This window comes from Perna viridis, chromosome 1, assembly GCF_037379345.1.
Source record: "Perna viridis isolate PV_CMFRI_1.1 ecotype Kerala chromosome 1, ASM3737934v1, whole genome shotgun sequence".
In the NCBI taxonomy this organism is placed as follows: domain Eukaryota; kingdom Metazoa; phylum Mollusca; class Bivalvia; order Mytilida; family Mytilidae; genus Perna; species Perna viridis.
The window spans coordinates 26006381-26024652 of record NC_142445.1 but is presented as its reverse complement, the minus strand read 5'-3'; the positions used below and the strand labels follow the sequence as shown (position 1 = coordinate 26024652).

At 36.3% G+C, this 18272-nt stretch overlaps 1 protein-coding gene across 1 annotated transcript; it reads right to left on the bottom strand.

Annotated features, from left to right (window-relative positions):
* Window positions 1–265: 265 nt before the first annotated feature.
* Window positions 266–10291, bottom strand: LOC148627968 (uncharacterized). Its single transcript, XM_088582475.1, has 7 exons — window positions 10104–10291; window positions 9143–9209; window positions 8117–8218; window positions 7534–7616; window positions 6936–7083; window positions 5113–5373; window positions 266–2278 (listed from the first exon to the last, which is right to left on the bottom strand). Exons 1-7 carry the CDS (start codon window positions 10191–10193, stop codon window positions 1977–1979), a joined length of 1053 nt encoding a protein of 350 aa, XP_088438601.1. The 5' UTR covers window positions 10194–10291; the 3' UTR covers window positions 266–1976.
* Between the last annotated feature and the right edge of the window lie 7981 nt (window positions 10292–18272).

Here is an 18272-nt window from a genome sequence, read left to right as displayed (position 1 = left end):
TCTGATTCTTCAAACTTTCTCTTCAAAGATCCGGTCTTCAACCAGTTTTTCAGAGATTTTACTGTATGTTTTAAAAGTTGTTAGCACGACCGTTATAATCAAATGACAAATGGAATGTAATACTTTACGTTCTTTCGCAATGATCCCTAGCAGCAAGCGAAAAAGATGCGGTTTAATTGAAGGGTTGTCGCAATTAAGTTGGATATATCACCTTGTCAGTCAATCTTACTGATTTTAAACATCAAAAGCAAAGGACACACCGAGAAACAAAACGATGTTTTATAACGTTATTGATGTATTGGATATGGTGATTCTCGATCATTGTTTTTCAGTTCTATATAAAAAAACGCCAATATTTTCATAAAGAATTTACCTCATTTGCTCTCAATACAGTGACGGTCCTGAATGGGTAAAGTTTTTGTCTCTTAATTCACTCTAAGCTTTAGGCTTACGCATTGCTAGAAATTACAAACTTTCAACGACATTGTAGATAAGACACAGTAGATTAATTGCACGAATTTATCGGGATAAAGACAGGTATTCTAAAAGTTATAAATGTAGTTAAGGTTACAGACCACCAATTCAACCAATGAGCATTTAGAACGTACGCAAAAATAGTCCTACGCAGAAATTACCCCTGTTCCTCATAGTGCTGTGAAAAAAGTTCTCATCTTATTCAAAAAATTTAAACAGTTTCTGAAAGGAAAAACATTTCTGTACATTTTATAGGTGCATTTTGCTTCTTGTGATGTGAAGCCTAATCTCCATAATGATTTTTAAATATACCCCTATCTTGTGAAAACACTGGGATTTCCCATGCTATTTATAGACCCTTCACTTCCGGTGACCAGTACTGCACTGCAAATCTGCTAACCCCACATGCCATTCTGAGGATTGTGAGCTGACATATGTAGAATCATGCTGATATATAGACCTCTGCAGGTTAAAGTTAAGGTAAAGTCCAGAGAAGCCATTGAATATTGTGAAATTAGCATAGAAGCCTATGGAAAGTGGAATTAGTGGTTTTTAGCCTTAATGCACACGATCACCGACCAAAGTGGAGTGTCCGTCTCCAGTATGACAATGTATGGACTTCCGTCATAAATATTCTACATCTTTCACATCACTTCACCTTCAATTTGTCATTCCCGAGCACCTGAATTTTAGTGGGGCTATGCATCATCTGTGTTTTTGAGCGACTTCTATAGCATATCGTTCTTGTCAAAATAAAAAAAATCATGTAACATGACTTGCATAAGTAGATTCGCATTTTTCTAAATCTTTAAATGTTAACTCGGAACTTCTGTATTTTAAATAGAAACAAGGTGGCGTGTTTTCATATACATTTAACAAAGATTGAAAATAAACCTTCATTGACATTCATAAATCTTTTTTTTTATCTTCCCTGTCCAGTCATATAAATACTTCACATTCGTAATTACGCCCCGTTCGGGTCGGGTGTCAAAAGAATATGCCCGCAGCAGCCCTAAGCTTGTAAGAGGCGACTAAATAGGGCTCAGAACACTGGCCTGGGCTAGGGTGCTCTGCCCACAGAGAAACAGGGTTGTGTGTCCCAGGTGATGGAATGGAGTACACCTGTCATGCTCCATGTTGAGGTCGTCAGGTCATAATACGGAAAACCTGACCGCATACCATAGTGGTGCACCGTGTCGGGAAAAATGCAACGTTTCTCGCACGTTCACAACCCTGCTGAAGGAATCTTTGAGGTGTCTCGGTCAGATGCCCAAAATAAGGTAAGAAGGCTGTTTTTTTAAAAACACATGTTGAGTTGTTTCGATCAGATGCACCGAACTAGGCAGGGGGTTATGTTTTCTGGTAACATTTGGCGAGTTGTTTATGTCCGCTAGTCCTAATTTGATGAAAACACTTAAAACATACCAAATCAAAATGAGGTATATTGAATCAATGCTATAGAGTTTTGATGAAATGCTAGTGATATATGGCGCTTTGAGATTCTATTGAAAATTAATCGTAATTAAACGCCTTTCATATTCAGTATCAATGTCATGAACCCGTGTCTTATTACACAAATTAATCTGTTCCTCTTCTTGTATGTTTACATGTATTCCTGGTTTTCCGTCGCATAAGTCAACATTTCCACACAACTGTCTATGATCTTGTTTTTTGACGGAACTTACTTCATGGGTACAATGCGACCAATTATTTCGTTTTGCTTCATTTGTGCCATGAATCGGACAGTCTGTGAAATTGGAGAGCTCATCCTCCTGATTAGAAAAGTTGCACAATTTTGTCTTTCCTACAAAATAAGTAGTAGTGTTTTGAACTCTCTACGTTTAATTGGGCACCTAGTAAGGTATTGGAATTTCATTACTGCCCTGTACAGTAAATGTTTTATTCTTTAAATGAAGTCAAATTATATTCAGAACTTTTTTGTGCCGAGATCGATATTGTGTCATGATTTTAGTATTATCGTCGGATTATCACGCGTTCGTCTCTTAAATATGATACACATGTGTTCTACATGTGTTTTTATCAATTTAGATTGAAGATCATAATTGATAAAGCAGTCGCCAGAGCCTTTAGATTTGTAAAGCCTGATAGCATCTGCAAATATCTAACACTACCGCAGGAAAAAAGTTCCTTTGGCAGACTCCATTTAGGTTCAAATGCAGATAGTTAGTATCTTTATAGACTTTGTAAGTATTTCTGATATAGCAAATTTAACTCCATGTTATTTACGCCAATAAACAAACCCAATAAACAACTTGATTAATTAGGATTGTAACAACGATCCAATTAAAAATATTTGACCTTTGATCTCTTATCAGTGCCTGTTTACTTCTAAGAATCAGTCGTTCACTGTCGATATATTCAAGTTGTCTATTTATTTTTAGCCGCATAATATAGATAGAAATGAAAACCCTGCAAGGCTATAAATAATCGGAATGCTGAAGCTGTTTTCTGATATTTCATGCAGGCCCTGACGGATCCAAATATTTACAAAAAGGGGGCAGTGGATCCGATCAAGAAACTTATATACAGAAAGGGGTTCCATGCTATCATTTGCCACTCATTCTTTTTGTCAAATGTTTTATAAGAGTAGCATAACCCCCGAAACCATCCCGATGTATCACTCACTGTATCGTGTATTGTTATAACAATTACCGCCTCATGACATAGGAAGCCCGGAGGTGACAAATTGAAATAAAATTTTGCTTAGACGATGGTAAAGTGAATTACGTTAATGCATTTCTCGGGAATAGTGTCAGTCTGTGGTCTAGTGATATTGCCTTTTTTGCAATAATCATTCTGTTGGGCTATTTTGGCCATATGTAAAGATAATAGAGCTGCATGTGCTCAAGGTGCTCCAGGGCATTGAAGAGTAATCAAGGGAACCAAGGTTATAGCAGTAATCAAACGAATGTAATCCAGGGACAAAGACCAGACACGGAAAACAGACATATACAAAAAGAACATAAAGTAACTAAAACCATACATACAAAGTAACAAAAGCAAATGAGCAACTCGGTCTTCACTATAAATAGGGAGAATAGTCCAGGTGAACCGATAGGGTAAGCGTCCTCTGCTTTTCTAGAAACACCCACCAAGTTGCTCATAAAAAGTCAAGTCCGGGGTAGACAAACGAGGAAAGGAAAACTATGACCCGTTGAATAAATCAGTTTTCATGGTGCAGATGGATACACCATAACGACCCACGAGTTCATGCTGACGACCATAAAACTTCTGAAGTGATGACTTAAATCTTGAAGCAACATAACACTGTTCCAGAAGCCTATTTGTTAGAGTTCTAGCGCGATACAAAAAGTCCGCGTAGTTTCGGCAAGCTCTGGCATAACGTATGAGTTGTGATATGAACACTCCATACGCAGGTGCTGAAGGGATGTTGCCATAGATGAAAGTGCATGGCTAGTGTTGTCTGCACCATACATAATTGTTAAAATTGTATTCTAAGACTTTGGCGTTTATGTAAATGTACGTGTGTCTGGAAATAGATGCCTAAGAAACTAAGCACTTTGAATGACACATAGGTGTCTATGCGATAACTGTGTTGCACATGAGCTATAAACCCTATCAACTGAGGAATGTGGCTAGTTGAGAGGAACATGTATTTAAGGACATGATTTATTTCCGTGGTTGTGACGGCTTAAATTTGAATGATTTGACAAAAAGTTTCGACCTGGAGGTCGATAAATTAAATTTCGACTTGAAAATATTTCGAAACTGGGAAAGGCCAACCAGTTGTTTGTAGTTCAATCACGCAGTTTGTCGGAGAGTTTTGTGTTCATTCATCTAAATGTTCCATGTAAACCGACATCGAACCTAACTATTACGCGAACTTGCGCACTGCTACGATGCATTATGAAACTGGTGTGCGATTTTTGTAACGTCCTTTATATGAATGCAATTTGACGATTATTTTGGGCGTAACAATTCAAACGACCGATATAAATTCAGTATATGAGTACTTTGATTTTGGCTTGTATGAGGACGGGTAGCATTGGGCATTACACAGTTTCCGATTCAGACACAGGAGCTCGTTATAATTGACTAATAATCATAACTAATATTCATATACATTATAAGGGCCCCGATATAATATATAATCATTGCCAGTTGTTTAATCTGGTTCCTGTTAAACAGTTGAAAACATTCGGGTCATCACGATTACGAAAGAGTTATCATATCTTGGGAAGCAAGATTATAGCGGAAGTTACTCGATTTAGAGTATATTATATTCGTGCCACTTGTCGAAAGTAAGCCAAAATCAGTGGCATAGAATATTTGACGATTAGCGACTTTGAAGGCTTCAGTCTTAGATTTAAAGATGTCGATAACCCCTACAGAAAGTCCCTGTATGACTGTAAGACGATATATCGTAATTGTTCGATCAACAGTGTGAGTATGCGATCAAATTCGCTTTTTATATACGTTTACACGGGTATTTCCGGTCTACATGTGTGTTTCGGATCGTCGAAATTTAGTACCCGTCAAAAATCTATACCTTTTTGTCCTTCGTAATATTTAGTGTCCATATTAAATTTATTGAAATCAAACAGACAAACTAAACTGATCGTGATTGCATAAGCCAATATCTGCAGAACTACTTACTATAACGAAACAGAAACACTCCGCCAAATATAGATAATATAATAACCACTGCAACGGAAACCGAGCTGATTATACTGGTGCGATGAAGATTGTCACTACTGTTTCGATTGATTTCATCAAGCTGTACGTTAATGAAGTCTTTCGAATTGGCTTTGGTGTTTGTGTCCAGTCGCATATGGTCATCTTTATGGTTGTCATATGTTGTAACTCTGCGATCTAGTTCACTGTATTTTGACTTTGTTTTGTCACGAATCAGATTTTCTGTAACATAATAAAATACTAGTAGTATTTTGGATATTAGTTAAAGAGGTATGTGGATCATGACATGGTATTAAAATATGCAGATGATTGCCAATTGAAATTACATGTTTCGATACACATTAAACATGCAATGTGTATGCATGGAGTATATATATCAGATGGAGAAGTCACTTGTAGTAATTTATATACTTGAACACTGGCTGTTTACAGCCAATTTTCTCTAATTTCTGTAATGTGAAGTTCCAAGTGTATGTAATGAAACGAAGACGAATGAGCTAATGGCTAAACGAATAAGCAAGTCATTTAAGACAATTTAAACGACGGTAGGTGTCAATGAAGTCGTAGAAAATATTTTTATTCAAAATTTAACAGTATGTTATTTATGTGACGCCGAGTATAGTAAGGCTTGGCGTCAGTGGCCCTTTTCACAGTAAATCGTAAGAGTAAAATTAGTCATAAGTTATGACGTCACAATACTTTGATTACTATGACGTCATAACTTACGACTAATTTTACACTTACGATTTTTTGTGAAAAGGACCAGAGAAGTAATAAATCTCCAAATACTCTTATTTATCTAAAGGTTCTAGTCTGACATGTAAAATAATTGAAATGTGTGACCGTGACAAACCAAGAGGAAAAACTACGATTTAAAAAAAAAACATTCCATGCAAACTATAGGGATTCAATATAGAGCTATATAAGCCTGGATTCTGAAAAATGACATTAATGGAAACTAGTGTTTGCTGTAATGATTAAAAATGAAGATTCCATTGTAGATAAAATATTTTCTGAAAAGGGGGACTTTTAAAAGTATTTTGCAATGTTCCTTATATTACCTATGTTGAAGGGACTGTTTTTTTTTTCAATGAAAATTTTACTTCACTGTGAAAGTAAATGTAAGTCATTTTTTGACCGTGCTATAGGTTTGATAAGTGGATTACTTGTGAAATAGCTAAAAATCTAACTGGTGATGCCCATATGAAGAAGGGATTTTCCATGGAAAAAGTTTTGACAGTGTCATGGCATGAAGTGAAAATTTAAGACATTTGCGTCAAGTTTGACATTTTTGAACGCGATTTCATTACCTTTTTCGCAAATTTTAGCATATTTTTGCACGATTTTTATGGTCACCATATTTGTTGTTGGTATATTTTTTCCAGAAAATTTTTATTACATCTTGAAGGCTTTGGTTTCAGCTATTTTTAGATAATACAATGTGTATAGATTTACAGATGTTTGACATTTTTTGTGATAAATGTTACAAACCATCAGATTACAAGACAATAATTAGTCAGGCTATGTAGAAACAGGAAAAAAATAAACAAAATATGTAACTTATTTCAAGGTCTGATCAAGAAATTTGTAAAAGTTTTTCAAGGTCATCATTTGCTTATATGTATTTTTACACAAAATTAACAAAACTTAAGGGTTTCCAATAACCGGAAATTCCATCACTGTGATCCGCCTACTTTCCTTGCATTCTACATGTTCAGAAGAGAAGATGCAACCCTGCCGCGAAAAATAAGGCTGAGGTGAACCATGAACTGTGGATTACATACCATTTGCTTTTACCTGATCGTGCATGTTAAGATGCACTCTACCAGTTTTTTCAGAAAGAAACTCTGGCTTTGGAAGAACTTCAACATTGACTTCAAATAAATTGGATGTGAAGCCTTGTGACTGACAAGCTAGTCCCATTGTACCGGTCTGAAAGTAAAAAAAAACACTAACAAACGATTAAAATTGAATTTGTTATAATGAAGAAATTAAAACAAAGAACCAATATTGATTTATGTAAGTCTTAAAATTCTTATTAGTATTTTGCATATCTATACTTAAAAGCTGAAAGACAGAGGACGCAGCGATTAGGCCAACATATGTTCAAGTCTCAACAAAGTCAGTTCAAGTAAAAAGGTATCAACCTTAAAATGATGACAAAGAATGAGAACTCATAAGATGCACATCAATTTGAATGTACTTAAGGGGATGGACAGGGGGTACTTCATTCTCGCTACCCTCCCCCTAGACCACCATTGCCCACCCTCCTGACCACCGCTTCCTGACCCCTTTCATTTTACTCTCGGTTATGGTTCCCAAGCTACCTTAAACTTGATCAAAAGTCACAAAAAACGGCACCTTATTATATATCCAAATTACCTTTCTGTTATTCACTTTCAGGTAGAATTTGTCGTTGAAAAATCCATAGCCTAATATAACTATATAGCCGCTGCAGATCGTGTCTGGTAATAAATATTTTGAAAAGTGACAGGATACAGGATTTACTCAAGAAAGTGCAAAAATGTTTTTCTTTGTTGTTGTTAAATTTTAAACACATAATTGATCAAAAAATTAATAACATCTGACATTAAATTTTGCAGAAAAACTGCGTACGAAAAAAACACAGAAAACATATTTCTTTAACTTAAACCCACGCATTTTATGTTTATCTTTCATGTTTTCATTGGATGTGTTATTTTTTTTTGTCTATAGTCGAACTACAGAAAAAAAAGATGATTAATTCAATTCACCTCTTTAATTATAACGCACCAACTTAAAGTTCATCATAATTAATGTATGAATCTTGAAATGTTAAAGTCTGATGGTACTAAAGGCTACTAAGCTCAATGATATTACTTTCCTTGCTTATCCAAGATATTATACCGACGATGCATGACCTCTTTTAACATAAATTGACATATGATTTTTAACTCAATTAAATACTGAAATTACAAAAGCATACTTCTAGGAGGATCCCATGAAATTATCCATGTTTTCTTTTCAGCTTTAATCAGTGTTAAGTTCTTTGGTTTAACAATCTGAGTCACTTTATTACTGTAGTAGTCTGAAAAATACAACTTTGTGTTAAGAAGAATTGTACATGAACATGACCTATTTTGTTCTTCAGAAAAGTTGACCAATCACTAAGAATACATATTAAATTGACCATCTTATTCAATGTGTTATTTCATATCAGAGAAATATTTATATAAAATGATAATTTTTGTGTCTTTGTGGAGTAATTTTGCCTTCAACAATGAACATGCATTTGCCTGAAAATCTAGAAATTATATTATCTGTTCCGGTAATTACACTGTAGGCATACAGTCATGTAAATTTCTATCATCTTGATAATACCCTCTACACGAGCAACTATTGTATACATGCCACTACTGAATTGATGCACGATTGGATCTCACACTAAGGCGGATTCAGGTCGACAGTCCCCCCGTTTTTTTTTCGGGGAAAATGGTTGAAATGGAAAAAAATCACTGAAGTGTAATGGTGCGCACCGCTCTGTGGTCAATCAGTGCACTCCCCCGTTCTTCATTACTGTATTCACTCGGACCCTTTTAGACCCTTTTCATGCTAATTTTCTAAAAAAAAAAAAAGGAATGAACATTGTAAAAGTTTTACAGAAAAGTGTTGTTCCCTATCTTGCGAACGTACCAACTGAGCCGAGCCTTTAGCAGGAAAATGTCTATATATTGGGCCTCAGCTACACTTATCTCCATCTAATATGACTGTACCAATCAGTACATCCTCGGCCAATCCCGGCTATGCTCGGAATCAACCCTCAGGTGTATTGATCCCGAGATAGGCCGAGACGTTGCGATTGATGACTGTACAAATACAAGTCATGCTAATGCCAAGTTATCAAAAAAATGGACAGTATCATTCCTCGATCTATATGCAGCGGAAAGAAAAAGTAAAGTGGGCATTCAGTGATTTCATCTATTTGACCTAGGGTGCCTATTAACATGCATACCTTCAATACAGTTTTGTACACTTAATGGGTCACATGAACTATTTATCTTGGTTAGGAGACAGTCCGCCTGAAAACAAATCATAAAGAAATTACGATATTTAGCATTCAAATATAACCGATTTAAACGCGCCCATGATAAATTAAGTCGTACATGACATTTGATTTTGGATAGATAAAGTCGTACAGGACAGTTTGATTTTGAATAAATACCAATCATATTTATTGCAACTTTTAGTATGCTGTATATGTGTTTTAAGGAGTAATCTCTCATCAGCAGCATTATAATCAAATATTTAGGAATATCTAAATCACATAACTAATTACTATCGAAATAGGAAGCCAAGTTCATCACCGAGAAGTTTTACAAAGTGCAATACAAGGTATGAAACCTCAGTGTTTTAAGCATTTTGAAATTTGTTATACTGCAAATTTTGATAAACATGATAAATAAAATCTGATATTATAATAATTCGAGGTCAGACTACTCTGTTGGTGAAGAATTTTCGTCGTTCTAGCTGTTACTGCGGATTTTACTACAGTACTTTTGTTGTCGGGGCCTTTCTGACCTTACTTAAAAGTGTTTTTACATTTGTTTAAGACCTTTTGGTGGTCTCTGAATGTATGTACTCATTTATATCTAGGTTATACGCCGGTGTGTTTGTCACGTTTCACCATATCCGGTTTTGTTTGGTTTTGTTTTTTTTTTTTGTCTATTATGCTTTTTCTTAGTGTGCAATGACGTATATTTGCCACAAAACGTGTCATTAAACTGCTTTTTGAAAATTGCATCGGACTTAGATTTCTTGTTCCTAAGTAAGATGGGATTAACAACAATCATTTAGCACTGAAAAACGCTTATTGAAACGATTTTACTTACTGAAATTAAGAGTCAAATGTTTTTAACCGGAAGTTTAGGTCTTCACGTGACACCGGAAACAACAACAAAAAAAATGAACCTTACCTCACCACAGGTCTGCATTTGACAGAAAAACTGACACCAATTACTTCCAATTAATACGAGTACAATTACGGAACATAGCACATTTTTCATGGTTTGTCGCAGAAGAAAAACTTTCAAGTGGGGATATTTGTCTGAACTTGAAAAATCGGAAACTGAATGATAAATATATCAATTACATATCTGATAAAGCAAATACATGGCGATAGCCCTATCTATTGAACGGGATGTTTTTCGTTTTACGTGTGAGGTCTTAGACGATGATTATCATATTAAGTAGGTTTTGACAAAACTACTTAGATCACGGGCATAGCGTCATGTATGACAGACAATTGTGAATGAAATTTCTAAAATATCTAAAATTCTTGTTAAAAATATTTAAAAAAAACAGAGTATTTTACTCAGTAATTAAGTTCAATCATATGTTTGTAACTCCCAGCGTACCAATTAAGATTTGGGTGCTACGCCAATTTATTGTTTCCACGTTTATTCCTCTTTTAAATTAGCAGAATCTTTCATTTGTTGTTAGTAGAATGCAATAACGTCAGCAAACTAACCAATTTTCATTGTGTAAAGCCAAAACAATCATTATTATAGATATTGCGTTAGTTTTTAATGGTTAGAATAAAATCAGCAATATACAGCAAGGATGCATAATGATAGTAAATGTTAGAGTTGGTTTCGGGGAAATTTATTGAATATTTTAAGTCCTGAGATCTGTAAAAATCATGCAAAACATAAAAAAAAAATGAATTATGCTCAGAAAAAAACACACGCATTTGACAATGTGGACACAACAAAACAAAACAAAACAAAACAAAACACAGCAACAAACAAACAACAATGTTAAAAACATTGAACGTACACTGTTACTAAAATGAAGAATGTAGGTAGTATAATTTCAGTGGTTTGTTATCTAACGCGCTTTCTGTGTAGATGAATCACAGGGACTTGTTCCCACTATCAAATATGCAGCCCCTCTAGTCCTGTTGATGAATAGAATAGAAAAGAATAATTGATTAAAACCAATCATCGGCCGTTTCTGGCATATACAATATATATGTATAGTAAATAATTATAATATATGTACAATAAAATTACACATGACACAATAACGATGAAGATGAAATTTCTCTGACATTATTACGCAGCAGCAAGATTAATTTTACAAGGATTTTTTGGATCATTTCTTACTTTTGTAGATAAATATAAGAATTTTGCTAGTTGGTTGATTACCTCCTAATTTTCATTTATCATTAACCAAATCAATTTATCTCGTAGTGATAAAAAAAAAGTAAAATTGTTGTTTACAAAGTTCAAGAATGTTAAAGATGTACGAACTTACTAGTGATTACTGATCCAAACTCTCCCTCTCTTAAATCGTTCCTAATACTGAATACCATTTTAAAAATAAGATAGAAGACAATCACAATAGCGGACCTGGCACACAAAAACGTTTTATCTGTATTTCCGAAATGTAGTGGGACATTTTATTTAGTATTTATATTGTAACAGGTATGGCGACTGGTTCATTGGATAAGATGGCTCTCGGTTTTAAATATTACGTTTCTGTGTATACTATAGGCATATGGATGTAGAACAAACCCATTAAAAATAAACGATTAATTTATTACAATAAATGCGTGTTCTATTCAGCAGGATATATAACAGAATGATGTTGACTCCTAGTGATAGCAGTTTCTGTGTCTTTAATAAAATGTACGCCTTGTGTGACTTGTTATGTTGCCCTCATCCTAGTCCAAATGTAATACTAATGGTATTCACCAGCTAAAGTTAATAGTTTCTAGTTCCTTTTCCACATCAAACGATCCTTAGAAATGTTAACCATGCGTCCTAAAGTCCCTTCGTATTTCTTATCCACCATAAATAATGCTTGTATTTCACTCATTTCAAAGCCTGGTTCCTATCAAATTCCTCCGGTGGTGCTCCTATATTGGCGGAAAATATCGTATGATATTGTAAAACGCAATAAACGTCAAACGACACTATCGGTGTGGTGGGAGATTGCAATAAATGATGGTTTCTTGCAGCATTAAGTCCTTCCCATGGCTGTTTCCTAATAATTCAAATGATGTTGACAGCAATGCAGCCAAATGCACTCTGCCATGTTCGACGAGAACTAGCTCCATATTTATACCTTCGAAATTATTCATACGCTGGCTCATGATAATGATTACATGTAAGCAAACAAAGGAACCTTGGCTCATGATATGTCCCTAATGTTATTTCATATTTGTGTAAAGATCCCTGTGGTTCTCTTCCATTAACTCGTTCTTTTTCTATAAAACTCAAATTAATCGGCTAGCATTTCCGTTGACGCTGTTGCTATGTGAAGTGGTGAAATACGTCACTACAAATAGTCCATGGTCCCAAATATCTATAGGTTTAAAATATCGGAATAAATATCGAAACTGCTATCAATCTAGGAGTCAACATTTACATTAAACAATATCAAGATTAACATATGACTCAAACCTAGCTTGAAAACTTATGAAATGCCATCCCCAAAACCCGGGAGTGAAAGTAAACGTAAATGACGTCATTCATAAACATTGAAGACGATGTCATGCTGCTTGGTTATAAATATACCATAATAATCAATATTTGACGTTTGGATAATAAATCAAACTTGTCAATACTCTTCAAGGTAATGTTTTTTTTCACATGCATTATGACTCTTCTTAACACGGAACCCAAAAATATAGTTACATCACAAATAGTGTTTTTGGAACATGTGCTTGAACCATGTTGATCGTCTGAATATAGCTGAAATATTGCTGCTCGAACGTTAAACCCCAACAACAAACAAACATTGAACCATGTTGAATGAACTTGAATCATCCCAAAATTTAAGATCATAATCGTCAAGTTTACAGTAACAAGGAGACCTCATGCATATTACAATATAATAGAACGATCAAACCATCAACGGATTTTGAAGAGGAGGTTCTTGGCAATTATTTGTCCATTTTTGCCCGAATTTTGCACGCATTGAACATTTTTTTTCAACGGAATGGAGTGTTAGCAAAATAAATACGAATTTTTGAGTGTTCTGACCAGTATTCATTTGCTGCTACCTAAGTTTGGCGTATTCTTGGGTGTAAAAAGATCGTAAGTTGCTTCTTGCCTGAACCTACAAATGACGACCAGTCAACTCCGAAAACACGCAATAATAGTAGTCATTGCGCAAATGACGACCGTTACATGGTCATAGGCTCTTATGATTCTAGAATTATGGAAACATAACACTTGTATATTTCATATGTGACTTCAACATATTTGTATACTGATTGCTCATACTCACCTGTCACTGGTGGCATTTTCTGTCCCAAGTCGAAACGATCAAATATAGTAGGTTTTGTCTAGCTTTTCTACCCCGAACAACATTGCAAACGTTTGGGAAATCAAACTTAATTAAATGATAGTTACACATGGAAGATAAAAACAAGACCAACATTACCCAAAACGATTGAAATTTTGGCTAAGATTTAAATTTTAGTACACTGCATATAAAATTAATACTGTGAATGTTTTGGTTTTGACAGAAGGGGTTACTCCATTGGACAAAACAAACAAAAAATAATATAATATTTGTTTATCCAAAGGCCATTTTTACACTTAACGTTTTCTTCTTCTTGTCTTTCGCCATTACACTTAAATGCCAGTCTCCTCAACAAATCTGGCCGTCTTCTGTAGGTCTTCCACAGGTCCATGCAATTTCTCTGTAATGGGGGTTGGTTATCTTCTCTCTATGTGCCTGGTGTAACTTGCACATCTGCAGAAAGTGTTCTGTATCCTTCTCTGCTTCTACACAGGGACACATAGGTGATGGTATGACCTTCAAAACTCTGTATAGATGTTGGTTGAGTCTGTTGTGTCCTGTCCTGAGCCTGAGGATTGTAGTTTGCTCAAATCTTTTTAGTTGATGGTAGCTATCTTGTTTCTGAGGAGTATTGTGCAGAGACTTGATGATGGTCTTCATCTCTGTGTAGCAGACATGATTTTCATCTTGCTGTTGTTGAGCGCCTTCCTTTGCTAGCTTATCTGCTTTTTCATTTCCATTGATTCCACAATGTGAAGGTATCCACTGTATGGCAGTTTTAAGGCTCTTGATGGAATAAATAGCTCTTTCAAGTTGTGGTAGTTTGTTGTTGGTCAGTGCTTGCATTACGGAGGGGGCATGTATTAGGAATACTACTTTCATATTTTCTGCATTTTCCTTGATGTAATTTGCTGCATGTATGAGTGCTTCTTCTTCAGCCTTGTAGTTGAAGCAATGTAATCCTGTTGGTATTGCCATTGACTGTTGTACTCCATTTGGGTATTCTATGTAGATACCGGCCCCTCCTTTTGTTGTCGCGTTTGTGGCTGAACCATCTGTGTAAACTCATGCCCACAATGTTTATGGATACTCTTCTTCCACCATGCTCATTGTTACGTTTTTTTCTGACGATGTTTGATTGTTCATCTTTGGCACTGAGTAACGGAACTGTTGTCTGAATTTTTACATTGTCCTCCTTCTCTGCACATAGATTGTCATTCATTTTAAAATCTATAGGTTTGACATGCTTAGGTAGATGTTCTTGGTATTTTCTTTGCAATGCTCTTGTTTCTAGAGTAAAACTGGATCTTTTGAGTCTGCCTGAGGATAGTTGTTTCAGTCTCCCATTCATTGGATGGTTTGGTAAGCATTGATACTTAGCGGCCTGTATTATAGCTTTACTTTCTCTCCTCTTACTTAATAGTTGTATGTTTGTAATTTCCTCCATACTAGCAATAGGTGTTGATTTCATGGCTCCTGTGATGATGCGGAGTGCCTGATTCTGGACTTTATCTAGAGTTTGATGGTGAGACTTAACTAGTGTCATCCAAGCACCAAAGCCATATTCTAGATGTGGGCGTACATTTCCTTCATAGACAGATTCAAAACTTTCTCATTAGTACCCCAGTTTGTACTAGCAAGTTTTCTCATGATGTTTAGTTTTCGTCTGGCTTTGGCTTCTGCTGTTACTATATGCTGTTTCCATGTAAGCCTTTTATCGAAGGTTACACCAAGGTATGTTTACTGATCATCCATTTTGATGTGGATGTCATCCATGGTCAGTTTGACAGATTGGGTTTTAGGTAAGAGTGTAAAGAGGGTTGCTATTGTTTTCTCTCTATTGGTGGTAACACACCACTCATTGGCCATTTGACTACCATATTTAATCCTGTTTGTATCCTGTACCTTGCAGTAGTTGAATACTCTTCAGAGCACCAGAGGACAAGATCATCTGCTGATTGTACACCATTTGGTAGCTCAGGAACTAGGTCATTCATATAGAGTAGGTGACAATACTCCCCCCTGTGGTATACCCTGTTTTAGAAGCATTTTTCGGCCATGCTTCTCATCTACGAATACCCTTTCCCTTCTATTGTACAGATATGAGTTGGTCCACTTGCACATTCTTCCACTTACTCCAAATCTAAGAAGTTTCACAAGAATGCCATCTTTCCAAACTTTGTCAAATTCTCTCTGAAGATCTACAAAGACAGCTAGCGTTACTTTCTTTGATTGAAATGCATCCTCGACTACTTGAGATAGATGTGTTGTCTGATCTTCTGTGCTCTTGTACTGTCCAAAAACAGCTTGTTCATGACCAAGAATGTTCTCCGATTCCAAGTATGTCTGTAGGCGCTTGTTGATTATACGCTCCATTAATTTGCAGCAACTGCTTGTTAGACTAATTGGGCGGTAGCTTGAGGCTTTCGACTCTTCAGTATTGGCATCATTATGGCTTCTTTCCAACATTGAGGGACTTGACCTTGTCTCCAGCTCAGGTTGAGAATCTCTAGCAAAGTTGTTGATGCTAAGGTGCCAAGGTGTTTAAGCATTTCATTGGTGAAGTTATCTGGGCCTGGTGCCTTTTTCATTTTCATTTTTCTGATGGCTGCCTCCATCTCAAACATGGTGATATCTCTCTGCATAAGTTCTTGTGTTGGCACCTTTGATCTTTCTCTCAATTCAGTTCTTACTTCTTCTTTCCGTGATGGTGGTATATCAGTGTTGCTTTCTTTCTCATAGCCTTTCGCAAATTCATTTGCAGCCTCTTTCCCTATAATTGTTTCTCCTTCAACTTCTAGGGTGATCTTTTCACCTTTGCTTCCCTCATCATTCAGCGCTTTTGTCAAGTTACAAAGCTCTGTATCTTTTATGTATCCATAGATGATGTTTTGTCTCTCCACCCTTTCCTTTGGCATTCAATCTTTGTTCTTAGATGTTTGGCCTTGCACTTTTAGAGTTTGATGTTATTTTCCTGACTGGGATTTAATTCTGCATCATCCCTTGCCCTAGTGAGTGCCTTGTGTGTTACCTGTATCTCACTGGACCAGTATGGTTTGTAGTCCTTTCTTACACCTCTTGGTATACTTTCCTTTAGCAGTGTTAAATGCTTTCACCACATTATTAATATTCTTTCCCTCTATTTCTATGTCCCTTGTAAGTTAATTTGTTCTGGCATGAAACATACTCCAATTTGCCTGTGTATATCGTCAGTACAGAAAGCTAGATCTGGTGTGGTGGTTGCATGCCATCGACGAGAATAAAAAGTAGGCGCGTCAGTGGCGTCGTTGACAAAGATAAGATGGTTTTCTATGTCTTCTATGGTCTACCCTCTTTTGTCCATGGTATTATATCCCAAACTTTGTGATTGGCTGTTAAAATCATCTACTATGAGGAATGAACTGTCTGGTATTTGTATGGTGTCTAGTGACAGTTTCTTATCATTGGGACAGTAGAAGTTAACGATGTTATACGAGCTTTTCCCAATAGTTGATTTGATTTCAATGTACTCTGCTTCCTCCATAAACGTTTTTGTCCCTAAGGCATTAATGTTGTTCCTTACAAGAGTCATTCCACAACCTTTCTTTCTTCCCTTTCTATCACTCCTGAAGACTTGGTCTTAAAAAAAGTTTGTCCTCTTGCAGATGTGTTTCTTCAATACAGCAGATGTTCACATTGTTTTCATGAAGAAAGTGTTGAAATTCTTCTCTCTTGTTTGATACCCCTTCTGCATTCCACTGCACGATGGTAATTTGGTTGCTCTTTTCTTTTCGGTTTGATCTTTCTATGGTCAGTAGCTCTCCTTGTTTGTCCCTTGACTCCACAAGACGAAACTAAGGTACCTCCAGTAGCATTGGTTGGGCTCCTTCGAGACAGAGAGCCCGGCACTGCACCTGCCTGGTGGGTCCTCACAGGGCGAGCACCAAATAGTTTGTTCATGGTTTCAAGTGTCAGTTTGGCTGTTTGCGCGTGGTGTTGTGGTCTGTTCGAGTACGCGATATAGCCCAACACCTCCGTCTTCAGCACTCTAGGTTTTCTGTCGGGGTTACCTCACCCTGAGCTTCTGAACAGAAGTTCTGATCCTGGAAGCACAGGAAGGAAGTTACAGATTCCTAGTTCTGGAATTTCCTCGAGGTTGTTTCCTGAACCTTTCCCTGTCGAAGGGTGTAGCCGCAAGGCAGCGGAGGTTTTAGATCAGAGTTTTCCTTCTCTTAGATGGGCTACCTTCCAAGGTTTACGAGCCCCATCTACCCAAGGCTATCTGGTTTTAAGGCGCCAGTGTTTCGTCTTCGCCCCTTCTCCAGTCAGTCGAAACGGCTGGACCAGGTTCACCAGTTGGTAAACCCATCGTGAAGGTTGGAGTTGGACTTTAGTTGTCAGAGGTTGTTTGAGATGCACGCCGAAAGGGGAATTTAAAATGATATCGAGAGCACATTCCCAACACCACCCCTTGGCTTTGACAACCTTCCGCGACCACAAGGTTTTAAGTGCCCAAAACTAACCTGTACCTATTTTTATGGACGCGTACTAATATTGTTTGCTGTTAATTATATCAACAAATCAAAGTACACATGCACTGAATCAATTTATACGGATTGTTCGTAGTGGTATGAATTCAATGTGAATCATGAAAAATTCGAAAGATCTTTTGGAGACAATCAGTGCAAGACTATTATCTGAATTTGATAGCATTAAAACCTATGATTTTTCAACACTGTATACTTCTATTCCCCATACTCAGTTAAAATCACGACTTAAAACATTATACATCGTTGTTTTTTTTTAAAGATGGTACACCTAGATACAAATATATAGTTCTTGGTAGAGAT